The sequence below is a fragment of the Labeo rohita genome, chromosome 20 (genome assembly GCF_022985175.1).
Source record: "Labeo rohita strain BAU-BD-2019 chromosome 20, IGBB_LRoh.1.0, whole genome shotgun sequence".
Classification (NCBI taxonomy): Eukaryota; Metazoa; Chordata; class Actinopteri; order Cypriniformes; family Cyprinidae; genus Labeo; species Labeo rohita.
The window spans coordinates 6,445,258-6,465,624 of NC_066888.1; the positions used below are offsets into that span (position 1 = coordinate 6,445,258).

The 20,367-nt window shown below is 38.0% G+C and overlaps 1 protein-coding gene across 3 annotated transcripts; it reads right to left on the reverse strand.

Annotated features, from left to right (window-relative positions):
• Nucleotides 1–139: 139 nt before the first annotated feature.
• On the reverse strand, nt 140–20,006 carry meis2b (Meis homeobox 2b). 3 transcript variants are annotated; one of them, XM_051137854.1, is made up of 14 exons: nt 19,699–20,006; nt 17,630–18,184; nt 17,250–17,482; nt 16,653–16,794; nt 16,405–16,455; nt 15,911–15,961; nt 15,664–15,810; nt 13,954–14,068; nt 7,476–7,615; nt 5,561–5,637; nt 3,478–3,536; nt 3,307–3,396; nt 3,104–3,191; nt 140–1,196 (listed from the first exon to the last, which is right to left on the reverse strand). In XM_051137854.1, exons 2-13 carry the CDS (start codon nt 17,645–17,647, stop codon nt 3,133–3,135), a joined length of 1,182 nt encoding a protein of 393 aa, XP_050993811.1. In that variant the 5' UTR covers nt 17,648–18,184; nt 19,699–20,006; the 3' UTR covers nt 140–1,196; nt 3,104–3,132. The 3 variants fall into 3 exon arrangements, with proteins under 3 accessions (XP_050993811.1, XP_050993810.1, XP_050993809.1); XM_051137853.1 differs by having other exon boundaries at nt 3,307–3,536; nt 19,768–20,006; XM_051137852.1 differs by having other exon boundaries at nt 3,307–3,536.
• Nucleotides 20,007–20,367: the final 361 nt, after the last annotated feature.

A 20,367-nucleotide genomic window follows, 5' to 3' on the forward strand; every position in this document is an offset into this window, starting at 1 on the left:
AATAATGATTAAATACGCTGCAGCAAAGCTGCATTTTATCTGCAAAATAAAAACAGTTATTTTTAGACGAAATGAATTTCAACTGCTTATCGTGTCAGTACCGATTCAAATAACATTCAAAGCAAGAGATTTTACATTTTGAAAATGAAGCATTTATTACAAGAATTCGACTTTTGACTGTGTAGAAATACTGTACTGCTTTAAAAGACTCCTAAAAGGAAAAAATGGACAGAGCGGGAGGATCGATCAAACTTATCAGTACATCAACAAACATATAATCGACTTCTTCCATAGAGAAAAGCAAGAGTGAGAACGGACCAAAATGTACAACAATATCCCATCTCCATTTTTAAAGGATCTCGACTGAATGCCTATTGACATTGATGTGTTTTACAAATAACATTTACATAATTATGTACAATGGAACATCTCTAGTGGTTTTAAAAACTCCTCCAGGCATATTTAGCCTTACAAGAGCACTGTTGCTCTCCAATTCGACAAATAAACGCACAACTCATTTCCTCAAAGATGCTTTTCAAAACATCTTATGTGGGGAAGACTCTGTGGTTTCAAATACTGGATTTTGTGTCAGATGTGTGCCATAATGATCCCACCAAGTGGTTTCATTTCCTTCAAGCTTTGTAGAATCATAAATGCAAAGGTCTAAAAACTAGCCGATGACACAAACCCAAACATAGAACATTTCCCAAAGAAAAAAAAAAAAACTCATCATACACTCACATTTCAGTTCTTGGGGGCATTTAGCATCTTTTACTATATTCCACCGGTAAATGCGTTTAATATGAGCGTGTGCACTTGTGGGTGAGGAGGTATGGAATTATCTGCGTCTGGGGCGGCCACTCTATGGTTGAGCAAAAGTGCACAAATGGTGTGGTCCCCGTGCTTCTTGACGGTATAACAAGAATAAATAAATAATTTAAAAAGAAAAGATCTCCAATTGTCTTTTCAGAAGTCTCTCTTTTGGCACAAATGCTTCAAGTCTGTTGTTGTAATGTTGGTGCTCCTGCAGACAGTCCTTTGGCTGGAGATATGATGGCCAGATGATGAGGGGTCCGGGAGGTCTCGTGAAGACAGGAGGTGACCGGACAGGGGCGTGATCAGGTGAGGATGAATGAGATGTGACTCCTCATGCCTCTGGCCAGCACTGGGACTATTCCTGAGGCCACCATCAAAACCTAGAATACAGAGTGAAAAATACAGTATTAAGAGATTTATTCACTAACATCCACATTGCGGAAGCATTAAAGGAATATTTTGGGTATGTGCTGATTCAGAAAAAAGTCTACTTAATTATGTCCTTTTTTTTTCTTTAAAATAACCAAGAATCTAGGTTACAATAAGGCATTTATAACAGAAATAAATAAACATTAAAATAAAATAAAATGTAAAGATGTTTTAGTAGTGCAGAAATAATTTTCACACAAAAATTTATAAGAAATTTGTAACCTTGGAAACCATAAAAAACATAATGGCCATAATGATAAGGGTAAATTTTTTGAAACCAAGCCATATAAGTAATATTTCCACTGATGTATGGTTTGCTAGGATAAGACAATATTTGGCCAAGATACAACTATTTGCAAATCTGGAATCTGAGAATGCAAAATAATGAATAAATAAATAAATAAATAAATAATAATAAAAATCGCTTTTAACGTTCAAATGAAGTTCTTAGCAATACATATTACTAATAAAAAATTATGTTTTGATATATTTACGGTAGGACAAAATATCTTCATGGAACACAATCTTTACTTAATATCCTAATGACTTTTGGCATAAAAGAAAAATGTATAATTTTAACCCATACAGTGTATTTTTGGCTATTGCTACAAATATACCTGTGCTACTTAAGACTGGTTTTGTGGTCCAGGGTCACATTTTACAAATAATTACAAAGAAATAGCAAGTAACACATTAAACTGAATATGAAAATCTGAAGACGAAAGACTGAAATAGTACTTTTTTGTAAAACCTACTCCAAAAATTCAATAATAAAAAAACAATATATTTTACAACAAAGTGCTTTTATGCAATTATTAACTTCATATTTTTATTTTTACTTTAAAATTCTCTCAAAAATGGCCAAATTCACATTATGGGGGTTTCAGTAAATAGTGTTTAAAATATCCACTTTTTTTTTTTCTTTGTGTAAAGAACATTTTAATAATCTAAAGAACCTTTTTTCCACTTTAAAGAGCCCTTCATGAAATAAAAGATTCAGTGATGTTAAAAGATCTTTATAAAACCATTAATACAAATAAAGAACCTTCTATTTTTAAGAATGTAAGTGCTGTATTTAAAACAAATTTTGTGCTTATCAACCACAAACGCTGCTGATTTGCACCCAACTCAAAATATTCCTTTAAAAAAAAACATACACCTGCCTCTAAAATCATAAATGTGTCTCAATCCGCTTTATGCAGGAAAACAGATCTTCATAATGATCCCAACGATCCACCAGCATATGGTGTTTAACCAGAGCGAATTAAGGACGGGGAAACATTCCTCTAAATGACGCAATTACAGTAACGACTCGATGATAATTCAATCAAAAAAAGGTAGGATTAAATAGTCTGGAAATTATTTAGTCTGCGTGTATCTGGCTCTTCCAAGCCGGGGCTCCTGATATCTCTATGTGTCTGAGGCTTCGGTGGGGGGGTGTTAACCTCCGCTCACCTCCCCGCTCCTCTCCCTTCATTAGCAGAGGCTGAGGTTGTTATTTGAGAGGAAAGGGCTGTGTTGGCACGATTGGAGAACTGGATGCGGTGCCTATTTACATATAAAGAGCTCTATTAATCAAGGTAAGTGTCATTATGGAGGGGCTCATTGGGCAGCACAGTGTGGGTATTAAATAAAATTCTCCATGCCAGGCCGCCCGCGGCGAGCGATACGTCTTGATTTGTGGACTGTCAGAGACAGGCAGCGAAGATGGAGCCGGGGAAAGAAGGTGCGTGTGCGCATGTGTGCGTGTGTGTGTGGGGGGGTCGTCGGAGAGAGAATTGCCACTATAATCAGATTTCACACGCAGAGTGAAAGGAGAAAGAGAGGGGATGTTCTAAGTACCAAAGCGTTTTCTTACGTTTATGGTTTTGGGAAGCGGGGAGGCGTTTACATGTAGTGCCACTGTCCATCCATACCCATGTTCATACCCATTCCTCCCATGGGACCTGCGAGACGGAGAAAGAAAATTAAAAAACTATAAAACACATGCAAATGCTTTCAACATTTTTATAACAGCACTAGAAGTGACTAATGCACGATTATAATCAAAGTGCAACTTACCGCCAGGCCGAAGACCCATGTGTTGTTGGCCATCGAGCACAAAGCCACCCATAGGCTGACCGTCGGGGCTATAAGCGGTTCCTTGACTTACTAAACATACAAAAAACAATACATATGTGATATATGCACACATTGATAGTAAAGATGGTAGAAAATAAACCATCACTTTACCTGCTCTGTTGGACTGATCAATCATGGGTTGCACGATTCTTCTTCGAGCATTGATAAACCTGTCAAAGAAAAGACAAGGAACACATTTACTAAATCTATTTATATTACCGATCACCCACAGTATATTTTACTCTTATTTAAACACTTGGGACTTTTACTACTGTGAGCTTTTTGCTATGATTTACTGCAAAATATCCCTTAATGCAGTGCGATTTCTCCTGGGCCTTTGGGTTAATGGACCTGTCAGGAGTCCACAAAAAAGCTAATGTACTGTTTTAGCGCCAGACCAAAGAAATAGTCTAATTTGTAATGTAAACAAGCCGAGGGATTGTTAATAAAGAGATTTTAACACCTTTTACGAATTGCGTTTGAGAAACATTCCGTTTAATGGTGAATTTTATAGTAGCAGACGATAAAAACAAATAGATTTATTTGATTTGTTGTGTGTTTTCCTTTCCTCAGCAGTCTAAAGATAACCTCTGTGTTTAAGACTTGCTTTAATTGTGCTTCTTGCTGCAATATATTAGCGAATCAAGTAAAGGGGTCATTGCTCAATAAATATTCAATTGATATAGCATTGGCCTAGTAGCCTCAGGGTATGATTAGCCTAACTGCTTTTCAGACACTAATATGCTTCAGCAGCCCGTAACAGAGAGGTAGGAAATGCCCCTGACATGGACTGGGGGAAGGAATTACTCATAGACAATGAGTCTTAGCCAAATGTTTGTGAACACCTTATTTTGTTGCAATAAACACGTTATCATATGTTACAAATCTTACATTTTCAATTTTATGCCAATAAATAAATAAATATATTCAATATGACTTTTTATAGAGTAACTGGTCTTTTCTTTATTACTGTTTAACTAAATCAACAATTTATGACAATATATTTGACCCTGGACCACAAAAACAGTCTTAAGTAGCACACGTATATTTGTAACAATAGCCAAAAATACATTGTATTGGTCAAAATGATTAATTTTTCTTTTACGCCAAAAATCATTAGGATATTAAATAAAGATCATGTTCCATGAAGATATTTTGTACATTTCCTACCCTAAATATATCAAAACTTAATTTTCAATTAGTAATATGCATGGCTAAGAACTTCATTTGTATAACTTTAATGGTGATTTTCTCAATATTTAGTTTTTTTGCACCCTCAGATTCCAGATTTTCAAATAGTTGTATCTCGACCAAATATTGTCCCAATAAACCATACATAAGTATAGTGTGGATTGTAGTGTATGCTATCTAAAATTAATGCAATTATGATAGTATATGTTGCAAATGAATGTAAAAATGTCATGTAGGAGAAAGCAAATCTAAATTTAAAACCTAATCTTGAAGACAAAGTAAAAAATAATAAAATAAAAATAAAATAAAAAATGTGTAAGTCAAAATTTGTGTGATGTCTTTATGCTACCAAAACTAAAATGTTATAATGTTATAAAATGATAAATTAAATCAAATTTAGGTGTCTAAGATTGAAATACAAACAGAATTGAAAATATAGATTCAAATGAAATGGAAGAGGGAAAAAAAATCTAAATGTAAAACTTTATTAAATAAAAATAAAATCCGATGTCTATTGGCAAAGATAATAGATATCAAAGTTGTCTGCATTAGCACAGTGTTGATTGTAGCCATGTAGAATTATGCTATCAAAATAAATCCCATCTAAATATACAACAGAAAGAGGCAGTAATGCTCCATATCATTCATTCAGAATCTAGCAATGAGATCATTCCAATAACATCTTTTACAAACAAACAAGAAAGCTACTAAATGAATAAACATCCAGGAGAACTCTGGTGACCGAACAGCATTCCTTAATATCCCAACATAAGGTTTGACAACTTTTCTAAAAGTCCCTCTGAGACCCTGGGCAAAGCTCATCATTGCTCCTATTCTTACTTTTATTTGTCTCATTGGGGCTTTGAACAGCGTCTAATAATAGTGTGAGAAATCAGGATCACCGGACTTGAAATGGAAATGTTACAGAGATCCCTAACCCTGACTTCTAAGTGCTGAGAGGTCAAACTGGCAAGTCAAAAGTCAAAGGTCGAAGGTTACTCACCAGTTATTCACTTGTAAGATGGTGAGGCCTGTGTCCTGCGCTAGCTGCTTCTTCTGCTCTTCCGACGGGTAGGGGTGCTGCAAGACAGAAAAAAAAAGAAAAATTATATTAATGTTTAAAAAAAACATAAGTAGTTAATAGCATTGCTGTCTGATGATCCATAAAGCGATAATGAATGGAACATGTAAATGTCTTCATTTTTTATAGTTGTGTATTTCTCCTTGCAGTCTCCATTAATAAAGCAAATCAAGATGACCTGACTTTTTCTTAAAAACTAATCTGTTTAAATGACTAATGACCGCAAGCATCAAGTCTACCCGCCCCACGCGAGACTCCGGGCATCCCATATGACTCTTTCAGGAAATTACATCATTATGTATGATAGACTTCCCATATGCAGCCCCGAGATTGAGAATTTCCCCGCGTCTTATTGGCCAAGCGCTCGTGGTTTTGTTTGACATTATTTGACATTACTTGACAAATGATCGAGTGGGTGTGAAAGAGAGACAATGGAGAGTTTTGTTTAGGGTTGAATAGGGCTTGGCCCTTGGTGGCCCCGCAGTGGCCCCTGGCCCCTGATCCTCTTGCTCTCACTGTGAGTGCAGAGGGAGGGCAGCAGATGGCAGGCAGGGGTGAATGTATAGACAGCGCAGGGTCGTGGGTGTGCACCAATTTTGGCACTGTCACGGCCTCACCTCCCGTGGTCACTTGGTGAGGGATGAGTCCTGTTACATGTCTCGTTCCCTCTCTCTCACACACTGACGGAGATTTCCCTGCTCACCTCCTGGCTTGCTAGCTGTCATTGTGCTGATGAATGACCGTAAGCTCCGCCCCTTTTCTACACAACCCGGTGACGGTCGAATTGCGAGCTGTGCTCTGGGATCCATCTTTAAACTCTTATCAAAAAGCTCTCAGCAGGTTGCGCCGTGATTGTTCGCTAAAGTTTAGCGAGGAACCTACGTGTCCAAGCAAGCTCATATTTGCCTGAATTACACTTATGTCTCTTAAGAAGCCCCCTCCTCGTCCGCATTTGCATGCCAAAGGAGATCTCTCTATCTCGTTCCAGTGCAACTAACAGTTATAACTGTAATGTTCCACTGAATCTTAATGTTCCACCTTTCTTTAAGATTGGCAGCACAGGGGTTTTTATCGCAGACCTCTGAATAGGTCACAAAAGATGGAGGCTTAGACCATATGTAAGAGCCCCCCCCATCTCAAACGTCGCACACTGGCTCAAAGTAGAACCCGACAAAACGTAATCCTGCAGCTTTCATTCAGCCCCGACCCCAAATGAATGCATGATCGCCTGGGTGTTGCAATGGGGGCCATTCAAAGGCCAAAGTCCCCTCTAACACTTTTTTTTGTCAGAGGACACATCCTGCAATGGGAAACACTTTTGCTTCACAAATCGCGTTGAAAAGGAGCTGGGAACAGAGAGAGGATAATTCAATTAGGCTCTCCTTTTTTATCTCTAAACTCTAAAGGTGGGTAAAAGGGAAAGGATTACTATGTGTACAGGACCTGTGTAGCCCTTAGAAAGTGCAGGAATTCTGAAAGAGAATGGAAAACAGGAAGACTCAAGAGAATGGTGGGAATTCGATGAGGTGGACCGGTGAAAACGCGCCGAGATTCGAGGGGGTTGAGAATGCCACAAATCAACCCAAAACCAGCAAGTTTTGGTGAAAGGTACTCACCCCGGGGCAAATAGGGCTCTGGGTTTTGACAAGCGAAATGGATGGGAGGGCCGAGAGACAGATAATAACACACCCTGCTAGTTTTAATGCAGTTTTGATGCAGGTCGCTGAGCTGAGAACGGTGGAATTGAGCTAATTCGCCAAGAGACGCGCTGGACGCGCTGGACGCTCTGGCCCGTTTTCCTAAGGCTTCCAACTTCCAAGATCTGAGAGCGTCTTACCGTGAGGTGCTGGAAGAGCCACGCCCGCATGATGTTGGTGGCCACTTTGGGGAAGATTCCTCTCTTCTTCTGCCGTTTCTTGTCTTGGTCGTCCTCGTCCCCAGTTCCCGGAGATGCCAAGCTGTTATCCAAGCCATCTCCTGATACACAACAAGGGCGAGAGAGAGAGAAAGTCACTTTAATGAGATAAAACATCACCTTCAGTTGTTTATTCAGACCGATCACCAGTGCCACTCACAAACACGATGTGAAAGAGCCACGCGGGGGGGCTTGTTTTGATTAGCAACAGTAACACAAGGACCGCGGTGAGCAGGAGTATCCATGCGGTGAGAGGGAACGCTAATCAACAGAGCGAGATCTCTCCCGCTCTCTCTCTCTCGCTGTCTCAATGTCAGAGATCTCGAGGAAGGCTCTGCACCAACCCCAGTGCTATTAATTCAATGTGAGTTCTGTCTTTGACATGGGGTAATGAATGTCCAGGCTCTATGCTTGAATGGGGAATGGAGACTTGGCACTGCAAAGAGAATATCTGATCTGAATTAGCACTCAAAATAAAGTCGAAAAACTTGGGAAAAACATAAATAAAGCAATGCCTGTTAGCGGTTGTTGAGAAAACTGTGTTAGACTTAAGAAGTTAGTAACTGGTACACAGTGCAGGGACTGAACATATGATGCTTAACCGCTAATTTACCGCTTAGAGTAGCATTGAAAAGATATAACTAAGTTTAGTTAGTGGCCACGTACACACGCTACAGCTAAACACAGTCATCACTTCCCTTCCAAGAATATGTTTAAAAGCTAATTTTAGTTATTTACTGAAGCTCATGCTATCTCTGGGAATCGAACCTTTGACCACAACGTTGTTAGCACCATGTACTACTATATGAGCTACAGATATTAATGCTTCATTTTGAGTACATCTATAGGTGTGACAACCTAAAAAATATGTTTTTTTTTATGTAGTTGTAAAATGTAAAAAAAAAAAAAAAGATAGTTACATAAGTAACTCATATATTAAAATATGCATATAAAATACATCACCTATTTGCAAATATTCATAGCAAAAAGATAATACTGGCTATGATAAAATGTCCAAATATGTGACCCTGGACCACAAAACAAAGCAAACAAAAACATATTTGTAGCAACAGCCAAAAATGCATTGCATGGGTCAAAATTATCAATATTTCTTTTACGCCAAAAATCATTAGGTTATAATTAAGTAATGATAGTGTTCCGTGAAGATATTTTGTCCTACCGTAAATATATCAAAACTTAATTTTTGATTAGTAATATGCTATGCTAAGAACTTAATCTGGTCAATTTTAAAGGCGATTTTCTCAGTACTTTGATTTTTTGCAACCTCAGATTCCAGATTTTTAAATATTGTCATATCCCAATGGAAAGCTTATTTATTCAGCTTTCGGATGATGTATAAATCTCAATTTCCAAAAACTGACCCTTATGACTGGTTTTGTGATCCAGGGTCACATATGTGCTGAAGTGACTACTCAACTATTTTTAACAGTTCAGGCAGGTGCTATTTTAATTTATTTTGCATAATGTCAAATAAGTGAAGTTGAAGCATTCATAAAAAATCATAGTTTCCAAACAGTAATTGAGAGTTTGATAATACATGATTTTTTTTTTTTTTTTAATATTCTGAAACTTGTAATTACGGTAATTCCGACATGACGTGAATGAAGCATTCTACTGTAAGATCAATTGATGTTTAACAAACAATGCTTTTTGAACTGTGAGCTCTCTGATAACATCAAGCCTGCTTTCATTCCATTACCATCCAATCTACTTTAAGATCAGAGCCAGGCAGGAGGCCGCTTTTAAACTAAGGTTTCCGTCTTGTCCTCCTCCCCACCCTCCTTTCTCTTTCTTTCTTTCCATCCCTCTCTCCCGCTTCCATTAACTGTGCATCAGGCAAGATGATTTACTTTTAACAGTCATGCTTATTTTTCTTGCCCTGAGGGTAGAGATGCCTTGAAAGCCTGCCCGGAGGGTGTGTGAATAATGTATCTGAGGGACTCCTCCCCGGAGGCGGGACAGGAACCCTACTTTTCTTAAGATTGGCCCTGCTGTGTCTCCTTGTTTTTGGGGATGCATCAATCAAAGGCGACTGTATGCGCCATATTCATGCATTAATATTTCAGTTAATGAATAATGACATTTGAATATAAGAAGGGGGGTGGTAGATGGACTTCAGGCTGGCTGACTGATGCCGTAATCAAAATGCAAGTCAAGGGCAGGGCAGTGGTCTCAAACTGTCTGTCTACACAACACAGACTGCTGTTTCTTCTCATTACGCTTTCTGGAGTTTGCATGTTGACCACAGTTTTAACTGGTTCAGAGAGCTAAGGGCTTATTGTGAATATGAAGGGAAAAAAATAATAGAAATATTATGTTCCTAAAGGGAAAGAAAAGTAAAAACAAAGAGAAGAGAGAAAAGAAATCATAATAAACCAAAGAGAAAGGAAAAGAGGAAAGAAAACATGAATTTCTACTAAAAAGTTATGTGTTATATTTGGAACAATTTAAAAGGGAATAAAAAGCTATTACATTAAATAATATAAAAAGAAAAGAAAATAGAGGAAAAAAGAAAATAACGTAAGTGATGTTTTCAGTTTGTTTATGAAAATCAAATAGCAAAAAGGTTAGCAAAACTTAATAATATTTAGTAATATGCTTCATGTTTAGTAATATACTCAGTAATATTTTATATCCAGATCAATTTAACAGAGATAAAAATCATAAATATGAAAATTAATACTATAATACGTTAGAAAAGAAGACACAAGGTTTTAAGTTTGTTAATGAAAATCAAATATCAAAAAGATTAATGAGAAAGTTACTTTCTGTCTGAAAGAGAAGAAGAAGAAAAAAGAGAACTATGCAATGGGACAACAATTAAAATAATAAAAAAGAAATATGTGGCCCTGGACCACAAAACCAGTAATAAGGGTCGATTCTTTTTTAAAACTGAGATTAATAAATAATCTGAAATCTGAATAAAAAAGCTTTCTATTGGTGCATGGTTTGTTAGGATAGGACAATATTACTATTAGATACAACTATTAGATAATCTGAAATCTGAGCAAAAAAAAAAAAAAAAAAAAAAAAAAAAAAAACCTTTGAAGTTGTCTAAATGAAGTTTTTAGCAATGCATATTACTAATCAAAAAATAAGTTCATTTTAAATGATGATTAGAAATGAAGAAACTAATGATAAACGAAAAATCAATAATTTTGACGCATACAATGGATTATTGGCTACAAATATACCAGTGCTACTTATGACTGGTTTTGTGGTCCAGGGTCATGTGAGATGATGTTTTCATTATGTTTATGAAAATTTTTTTGAAGATTTCAAAAATGCATTAGAACAAGTGAAAATTAAAGTAACAGAAAAGAAAGTAAAACCAGTAAAAAAAAAAAAAAAAAAAAAAAAGTTTGTTTGTAAATATCAAATATCAAAATTGTGTTAGAAACAAATTATTAAAAATAAATAAATAAATCAAAACTATTTAAAAAAAATGACTTTTAAGGGAAGAAAAGTAAAGGTGAAACTAGAATAAAATAATAGATACAGAAAGAAAAGAAAAAAGAAAAGAAAAGAAAAAAAAAAAGAAAGAAAAGAAAAGAAAAAAGAAAAGAAAAGAAAAAGGAGAAAATGATAGATAAAGAGAGCTGGGTGAGATCCTTACATCTAAGGAAGACTCAAACACTCTCTTCCCCCCCTTCTCCTCGAGCCTCTCTCCTCCTGTTCCAGAAAACGAAGGCCGCAGGGCTGATCCAACCCGACGCTAATCGCTTCTGACTGTTCCCTGGCAACTTGGCCCATGCAGCCTGTGTGACTGCACTCTCTTTAAAGGCTGCTGCTCTCTGCAGCTCCCTGAGCCCTACCTCACTCCCCGAACCCGGAGTCTGCACGCGCAGCGCAGAGGGGGGCCAGAGCAGCCTGGAGGAAGGCTGGAGTAAGCCCTCAGGCTGTTTAGAGAAAAACAGCACCCTAAGACATGGAGAAGAAGAGGCTTCTAGCTTCCTTGCTTCCTTTTTTTCACTTTCCCTCATACAGTACATAAAGCAAAACTTCTGAAGGGGTTCTGCGGAGAAATGCATATAAAACATGTCTAAGTAGAATCTTTCCACCGGTTTCCCACATCCTTCAAGCCGACCCTGACGGCATCCGTGTCACATCACGGTACCTTCAGCATCCGAGAGATGACAAGGTCCAAAGCTAAAACGCTCTGCGTTGTTCTGATAATTAGATGAACTGGAGATAGATGAATGTCCCCGAGACAAAGGGGCCCGGCGCAAACTAGCCGGGTCTGATGACTGCCACCCCGCACGCATCACAGAATAAATCCTGTTTGCTTGCTTAATGAGCTCACCATGACCTCAATCTATCACAAACTATACTTCTCCAAAGGGGTCATAATTCTGACTACTGGACGCAACAGACTGGATAATTACTGGACGAACGCAGATGATTTTGTTCTCGCTAATCGTTTCGCTTAAAGCATATTGATTAGATGCTCTTATCCTCTTGTCCCCCGTGGCCATGATATGATCTGGAGGAACATGGGATTGGACCACAGTCGGGTGGTATTGACGGCTAAAACGCGGAGGCATCGGCTCTTGACACTTGTTGTTGGTCCACTACGCTTCATGCTGGGATTTAACCTCCATTGAAGGTTCAGATATAGATGTAAACATCCTGTGTCTTTCAGTAGCCTTCGAGGTGAACACTGGCCTGGAATGTCCTGCAGCTTCCCTTTGTTCCCTTTCGGCTTTTGTGATGGACATTCCTAGGCCCTGCATTCCCACCAACACACACATGTTTAGGATAGCTGTGGAAAACCCCCCATGACCATCCCAAACTCACCCTGCGGTGAGTCAGCAGTTCTTAGAACCATTCGGACTGTGAGGAGCACCTTGATTTTTTCTTCTTCGGACTCAACGGCCTGACCTAACATGAAGGTTTCTCAACAAGTGTAACTTCTACTGATGTGCAAGCAACAAAGGGACCCCCCTACAAGAGACAGGTGCTTTGAAGAGCCCCAGTAATCCTTTGGACCGGAGTTGGGTGACTGACGTAACACCCCCCATTCACTTGTAATGGAAAAGGTGTTTGCTTTACCGAGCTCTTGAATGATAAAGGGAGGAACACCGATCCAAAGTGGCTCCTGGAGGAGCAGCAGGTAGATGTCCCTGATCCTAACCCAACCTCTGCCTCTGATCACCCCAGATATCAACCCTCTATTGTGACTAGTATTTGAAGTGCTCTGTCCTTCAGGCCGGCAGGGGTCATTCCTCTTCCCCTTCTTCAATGCATGCTCTTTGGGGTCAAAAGGCCGTGGGCCTTGGATGTCCCCCCACTGTTGTTTAAAAAAAGCCCGGCGTGGGGAAAATGCCACCACCCTGATGCTTTTCTCTCTTTTATACAGAGTAGCATTGCAGAAGCACTACTGGCATTGCTGCTATGCCAAACATTTTAAAGATGTCTTTTACTGTCACACAAGGAATTACAATCTGGCTGCTGGTTATTGCTTCTGGTTTCTCTTGTCTTGCAAAACATCCTGCTATTGTGCTGCATAATGGTCAGGCTATTGATGTCTGATGGTTAAAAGGAGGTGAGAAACCCTGAAGGCTATTTTAAGTCAAGCAATTAGTCATAAAAAAAATACAATAATTAAATCAAAATTCACCCAAAAGGTAAACAGCACTAAGGAACAATAAATACGGAGTGGCAGTTCACAATATAAATTAGGAAAGGAAAAAAAGTGACATGCAAATGGAAGACCTGGTAAATTAAATTAGACCCTTAACCTTTCAAGAACATTAAACACCTATTGTGTCCACAGGAAAATCGTAAAACCAGCTCAGTGAAGCGTCGCAATGATGACACGAACAATGACACATATGACTTTGATTAGCCAACGCCGTTTACAACCATAGGCATAAAAAAAATATTAAATTAAAAGACTACGTTGTGCACTGCTAAAAGTGTTTCTACTAAATTTAATCTGTTTTTTTTATAATTTCAGCTATATTTAATAACACTTTTGACTTCGGGAAAAAATAGATTTTTAAGTTAACCTTTTTTTCAGTGTATAATGTATAAACATAATTTAAAATCCAACCTCAAGTGAAAATACCATCTTAAAGCTTGGAGTACGAATTAAGATGACGGCATAAACTTTGTTAGCCTTTTCAACAAAACATATCATGCTTTAGGTTGATTGAGTGACATTTAATAACACTTTTGACTTGAATAAAACCAATTTAGACGTCAGCATTTTTAAGTCACCATTTTTGTCAGTGCATAACGTATAAACATAATTTAAAATCCAACCTCAAGCGAAAATACCACTTGAAGCTTAGAGTACGAATTAAGTTGACAGCATAAACCGCATTTTCAGCAAAGCGTATCATGACGTAATAGTAAAATGGACAGGTTTTCCTACCTAGTTCGCTGCTGTTGTCTCCGCTCTGAGAGGCATGTCCCCCGCTGGAGGGTCCTGGGGTGCCGACTGAGGGAGTAGAGTGAGCGTCGTCCATGTCTCTCCAGGATGCTGGATTCTGAGTTTCAGGTAGATGAACATCCAGACATTGAAAAAAAGAAGGCCACGTTAGTAACACTAGCACATATGCAAGCTATTTTTAAAACAGCAGTTTTAAAAAAATGCCAAGTTACCATGTCTGTGCTTTAAAAATTTGTCTGATCAAACTGAACTGAGCTAGGAATATGTTTCTGAACACAAGACCTATGGAGCTACAACCAGCGTAACTGCTTCTCCTGATGTCCGACCGTAAATGCTCACAAGAAACCAGCGGCGTCCCCTTTTTATCCAGAACAGGGTACAAAGCACTCAGACGGGCTCAACATGAAGGCAAACAGCAGCCGTTCCTCTTCAGGCCCTTAGCGTCAGCTGTTTGCCTGATGGTGATCAGCTAAAGAGCTCTAAGAAAGGCCAGAATAAGCTCCTACAACAATAAAGCTGTGTGAATAAGACCCTTCACTGTTTTCTCATTAGGACACACAAAAGCAGTCTGTGGGTTTGTGTGTTTATGTGTGTGTGTGTGCTGTTAATAACGTTTCAGAAGGCCACTGTCTCCCTTCATCACCTAATTCAAATTGTTTTGTGTCACACCGCACACTTGTAAATCGATAAGACATCACAGGAGCATCAATAAAAGATTACAGTTATCGTCAAGTGTACAAAGGTACATATTCATCAAATAAATTTCAGCTGACCAAGTGAAGGTATGACGGTTAGACCTCGCCAGCTGCGGTTCAGATCTATTTGGTGAGGATGGAGAAAGTCATCTAACGTTTAACATGATGGAAAAGAGAAGGACTGTAATGTAGGAACTATCACGGGTGTTTAACGTCAGTCCAAATGACAAAACGGCAGTTTTAATATGTGTGTTTATTATGGAAAACACCTCTCTTTCCACTTCGGCCTGGAACAGAACTAAGCAGAATGCAAAGTTCTGTTCTTCTTAATTCTTGGTTTTGTTCATGTGACAGGGGGTGGTGCGTTGATAATAGGAAGCACAACTGTAAAGAACACACTGTTGGTCTCTGAGTGAAAAAAGACTCCCCTCCTGCTTGACAATAACAATCCAATCAGTTCAAAGACAATAGCGCATTCACGTGCAAATGTAACGTTGATCATTAGGGCTAACAGAGGGCCGGACAGTGGGGGGAAAACCCTGACCCTCAGCAACACCTGCACCCAACACGACGGGCTTCATCAACATGATCATGATCGTCATCATCATACCTCTTCTAAAATAAGATATGTCCTGGGGCAATGCCTTAATGATTCATATCAGTGCAAAGAGAAATGGATTTAGATAATGTTGTTTAAATAAATTAGCATATGTAACTAAGTAATTACTCCTCCTTCTTATGCTCTCTCTCTTTATGACTAAATATATTGTGGAAATAAATAATGGAGGCCTTTTAAAAAGAAAAGAAAGAAAGAAAAAAAAAAAGGCAAATGCATGGTTGAGGCAATACAAAAACCTAAGCATTTTGATTTTCAGTCTTTCCTTTGTTGGAAACATCACTAGTGTTCTTCATAAATTGCCTGTACTGTAAATACAAAACAGCTCCACTGTCTAATTGGCCTGTTTTATGATGTCATAGAAAGCCAATTAAAACTCACGTGATCTGCGAGATTTGTCGAGGATCCTGAGAGGTCGTCGAAGTCGGACTTGCATCCATCCCGTTCATCAATGACCAGGTCAATGGGCATTTTGCCCTTCAAACAGCTAATATACCGATGGCAGAAGTTGTCGCAAAGTTCATGCACCTGATTAAAAACCGGGAAAAAAATTATTCGTACAGTTGTTTGTTCTTCGAACAATTTAAAATTATAATAATGTGAAATTACAATAAAATAATTAACATACCTTTTCGAGTTCTAAAAGATGGAATCGTAATACTTGTATTGACTGAATCATCTATGGAAAGAGAAAGATAATGCATTAAACATTTCAACAAAAAATACTAACATTAACAACAACCATTAATGGCCTAATTATACTAATAGTAACAATAATAATAATGGGTTAATAGTAATATTAAGCTAATAAAAAACTTCAAACATCAAAACATCAAACGCTGGTTATTCTATACGCGCGAGAAATCACACTCAAATCAAAAACTTGGCACGTCTGATATTGTGTTGGCTTTGTAATGTTATGACAATAGCAGAAGTGTAAATAGGTTTCTCCAGAGACGATGCTTTGAGGGAGCCCAGGGCAAAGACCCCCACGCCCTCTGATAACACGCGGCCTCATAAATCACTAAAGCTTCCTTTCTTTCACTCAAAGAATCCTCACATGGAGCTTTGAAGCGACTTTACCTGGAACAAAATCTGTGCGGAACAACATCTCACACTTACCAAATTGTCCAACTCTGGATTAGAAGAAAATAACGGCTTCTCTGCCCGAATCTGGAAAAAAAAAAAAAAAAAAAAAAGTCACAAGTTTGTTAGAACAAAAACACACGGATTTTTATTTTCAATACACCAAACACAAATAACATGTTTGGGTTTTCCACCAAATTTTCACTTAATTGGAATGACCGAATATTTAGTTAAAACGTTAAAAATACTTATGTAATTTTTTTTTTTTTCAATCAATACTTTACCTGTTTGGCAAACACAGCGATGTCCTCGTTAAATGAATCGGATGAGCACACATCTCCTCCAGCGACTCCGGGCTCTCTCGGTGTGCATGTGGCCAGCTCGCACTTCTCAAACACCAGCGCCAGAAGCGGAAATAACGGATGCCTTGAAGATGCAATATAAACATTTACATAAACTTACAGATCAAAACACTATATCAATAACTGAGCAATCATTCTGATGACAGTATTTGGAGTTTTATTGCTACTTTCATTGATTGACGGCCACACTAAAATTGCTCATTCAGATAGTGACAAAAAGCGCTCTGTAATTTTTATAATAAATAATAATAATAAAAAAATAAAAATAAACATCATTATTTTAAAGATTAATTATGCAGCGGAGTATTTACATGTCCGATGAATTTACTGTATGCTTAACCAACAGACATTTCTTTAAGATCGTATGTGCATAGAAATTTACTGACTGTAATAAAGTAAAAAAAATTACTTTGTCAAATGCAGGTGTAGGCTACTAATGCAGCACGTCTTTAAAAAAAAAAAAAAAAAAAAAAAAAAATTGTGTTAACTATCATATTAAGCATGGCTGCAATAAAGTACCCATAAATTTGGTCCTTGTCTCTTTTAAGTGCGTCGTTGACAGCCGAGCCCATGCTGCTGGGCATGATGCTGTGCGGTGCGTGGGCCCCGTAGTGCTGGTTGGCATGTGGCGGTGGCCCGTGGTTCAAATGGTGAACCTGCGGCAGGGGCCGAGGTGCGTGCGGGTCCCCGTACATCGACGTCGGAACCCCAACTCCATCCATACCGCCACCATAGTGGGCAAGGTCTTCGTACTGCATCAGACAGAAACTGTATCATATGCAACTCAAAAACACACACGCGTGTTCATCTAATATAACCTTATACACATATTAAAAACAAACTGTGAGCAAAGTTTACAACTTAAGTTGTTTACGCGGTGGATTTGGAAGAGAACGTACCCGTTGAGCCATCAGCATATGACGCTTCTGTTGATGTTAAGTGCAAATTGTGATCTTATCCAACGAGGAAGCAATTTGAGTGATTTAATTCCTTTTGTGCATCCGGTTTAAGAGGACTGAGCTGTCGGTAATCCGTTGAGATGATAGAGCATGTCCTGTGAAGAGTTTCTGATCGCTTCTTTTTCAGCCACTTTTAGTTTTTAAGCAGTATTGCCAAATGCACTTTTACGAATATGCTTAAATAAAACTCCGACACGTTTACCTTAGGTAAATTATAAATATTTGCTTCCACTTGAACCCTCTGACTAACTAATGCAATTTACCCCTCACAGACTTCCCGAAGTCAGAACAACCTTTCCGAATTCTGGGATGTTCGTGTCTGGCATGGCAAACACTGCAAGGAAAAACTATCCGGATCTCATGGTCCCTCTTTGCGACCCACGCTTTGCCTCGACTGGGATTGTGTTGGTGATTTGGAGCAGGTTCCTCTTGAAGAGACTGAACCCCTGATGACTGAGCCTGGGAAGCGTGGTGGGTGTTACCAGCTCGACACCTCTACATAAAGCAAGAGAAAGAAGAGCGCAATGACCACGAGCTGCCAGCGAGTGTTCACATTGGATACGCGCACGGATGACGCACCACCATCCTCTGCGTTTTGTTACTAGGGGTGGAGTGTCTTTATTTTTAAAAGTGCTAAAATCAGATCAGTGCACCGAGTCGCACTGGGAATGGACCGTATTTCAACAAATTGCTGAGCATCACAGCATTAGAGCCTTTGAAAATATATTTACCACACACTATAAATTTTGATTGCTTCGTTGTTTAACTGTCTTTTAGCACTTGCGCGTCACATATATAAGTTATTAAGTATATATAGTGAAGTTAAATGAATAAGTTCACGTTTTTACGTTTTTAGTTTTTGTTTTAGCTTTTGTAAATATGACTCTTTAGAATAATACTAAATAGACTAAGCTGTCTTGCACTTGTAGTCTAAGTAAAAACTGTCTGAACATGCGTTCAGTTTAATATTATAGATTCACGTTTAGTATTATTTTTATTAGGAAAAAAAATAATTTAAGGAACATTAGCCTAGATATTAAATGGGAAACTATAAAACCCGTGCAGTTATACATCTTCCTCTTATCCCATGCGCTTTTGCGCATAAATGACACTGAGGGAATTCTGCACGACTGTCTCATCATCATATTTAAACGCCTATAAAGGAAACGAGATCGACCGGAATAAAAACACAAGCTGAATTAGTGTACAGAAGCTTTGCATGTGATAATTTACAATTACTTAAAATTGTTTATCAAATTTTTATCATGTTGTTTTTAAAGTTATATTTTACAGCTTAAAACAATTAACTTTATATATTAACAAAAGAAAACAAAAGAGAGAAAATTAGCACGTATTTTAGAAATGTTGCTTATTTTATTTACATATAAAATTTTATCGAGCAACACAGAGATATAAACAATAAATGTTACTTTTGGCCACATTCTAAACAGCATTCCTCTTTAGTACACCCTTAGTTTTTAACTTTTGTAATATCTGTAAAATGCAATATTTTATTTTCCTTTAAATGGTTATATTAGTCCCCATTAATTTATTCATTTAAAAATGAATGCCGGGATTTGAGCATTTATTTCAAAATTCTTTTGAAAACGTGTTACTGCGAGGATCCTACTGAAAATATCGTTAAGCAGGTTTTTGAGTATTTTTTATGTATTTAGATGCGACATTTCTACAAACACACGCGGAGAGTAACAAATAATTTTCTATATAAACTTGCAATGCGGCGTGATAAAAATAAATCGTTATTTTAATTTAGATTAACGGAATGGTGGTAAGCGCCGTCTTTAATATCAATGTAAGTCATTTAGGAAATATACTAACAATTTGAGAAACAAACAGCTTTTACAACTAAAACAATACCTTGTTTAAATAATATTTTATAATTATAATCAGGGTTTTTAATTGTATTTTATCTGTAAAAAAAAAAAAAAAAAAAAAAAAAAAAAAATCCTAAATTTGTTATCACCATTTTCGATACGATTTTAAACTACCTTTAAATGTCAGTGTTCTTCGCCCATGTTGGTAGGATGATAATCCGCTTTAATTTCAAAAGTATTGACCTTTGCTTGACCCGTCAGGATGTGTGCTTGAGCCGCACGATACTTTTCTTCTAGTTCTTCAGATCCAGCGAGAGTCCTGCAAACCTGCCGCTGGGCTCCAGTTTCACGTGTGCCGTGCTTTCCAGCGCAACAATCAATTTCAAAGTCGCTTTACCTTCTATCCCCACCTAGCGGTGCATCTGTCTTTGAAAACCACCGTGCGAAGCCTACACGAGGAGAACGAGTTCGCATTTGAATTCTCTCAGCGGAGCCTCATTGTCGATGGAAAAGCAAACATATTTAACAAAAAAAGCAATAGGCGATATTAGAGTTGAATATCACAAACGCAAACACGCTCAAACGCGTGATGCATCAACAAGAAAATGCAAACGCGATCACAAAATAATAAATAAATACCAACCGCATTAAAAAAAAGGCAAAATAAACATTGCGCGTACTTGAAAAGGACTCGGAAATAATTGCAAATATGCACTTAAATGTTCCAAGGCAAAGGATGAGAGCGCATTGCATGATGAGGTCGTTTATTTACTTTTCAGGAGAGATGGGAAAGTTCCTTCCTTTCATCAGTCTGTACATAATCTCCCGCGCCCCTCTTTGAAA

Bases quoted from the DNA above. Each gene is read 5' to 3' on its own strand.
- meis2b (XM_051137853.1), bottom strand. The intron at 16,456-16,652 runs GTAAAGTATTGA...TTTTTTTTCCAG, and splicing joins TCGCTGTGTTTGCCAAACAG to ATTCGGGCAGAGAAGCCGTT. The intron at 14,069-15,663 runs GTGAGTTTTAAT...CCTGAAACTCAG, and splicing joins CGACAAATCTCGCAGATCAC to AATCCAGCATCCTGGAGAGA.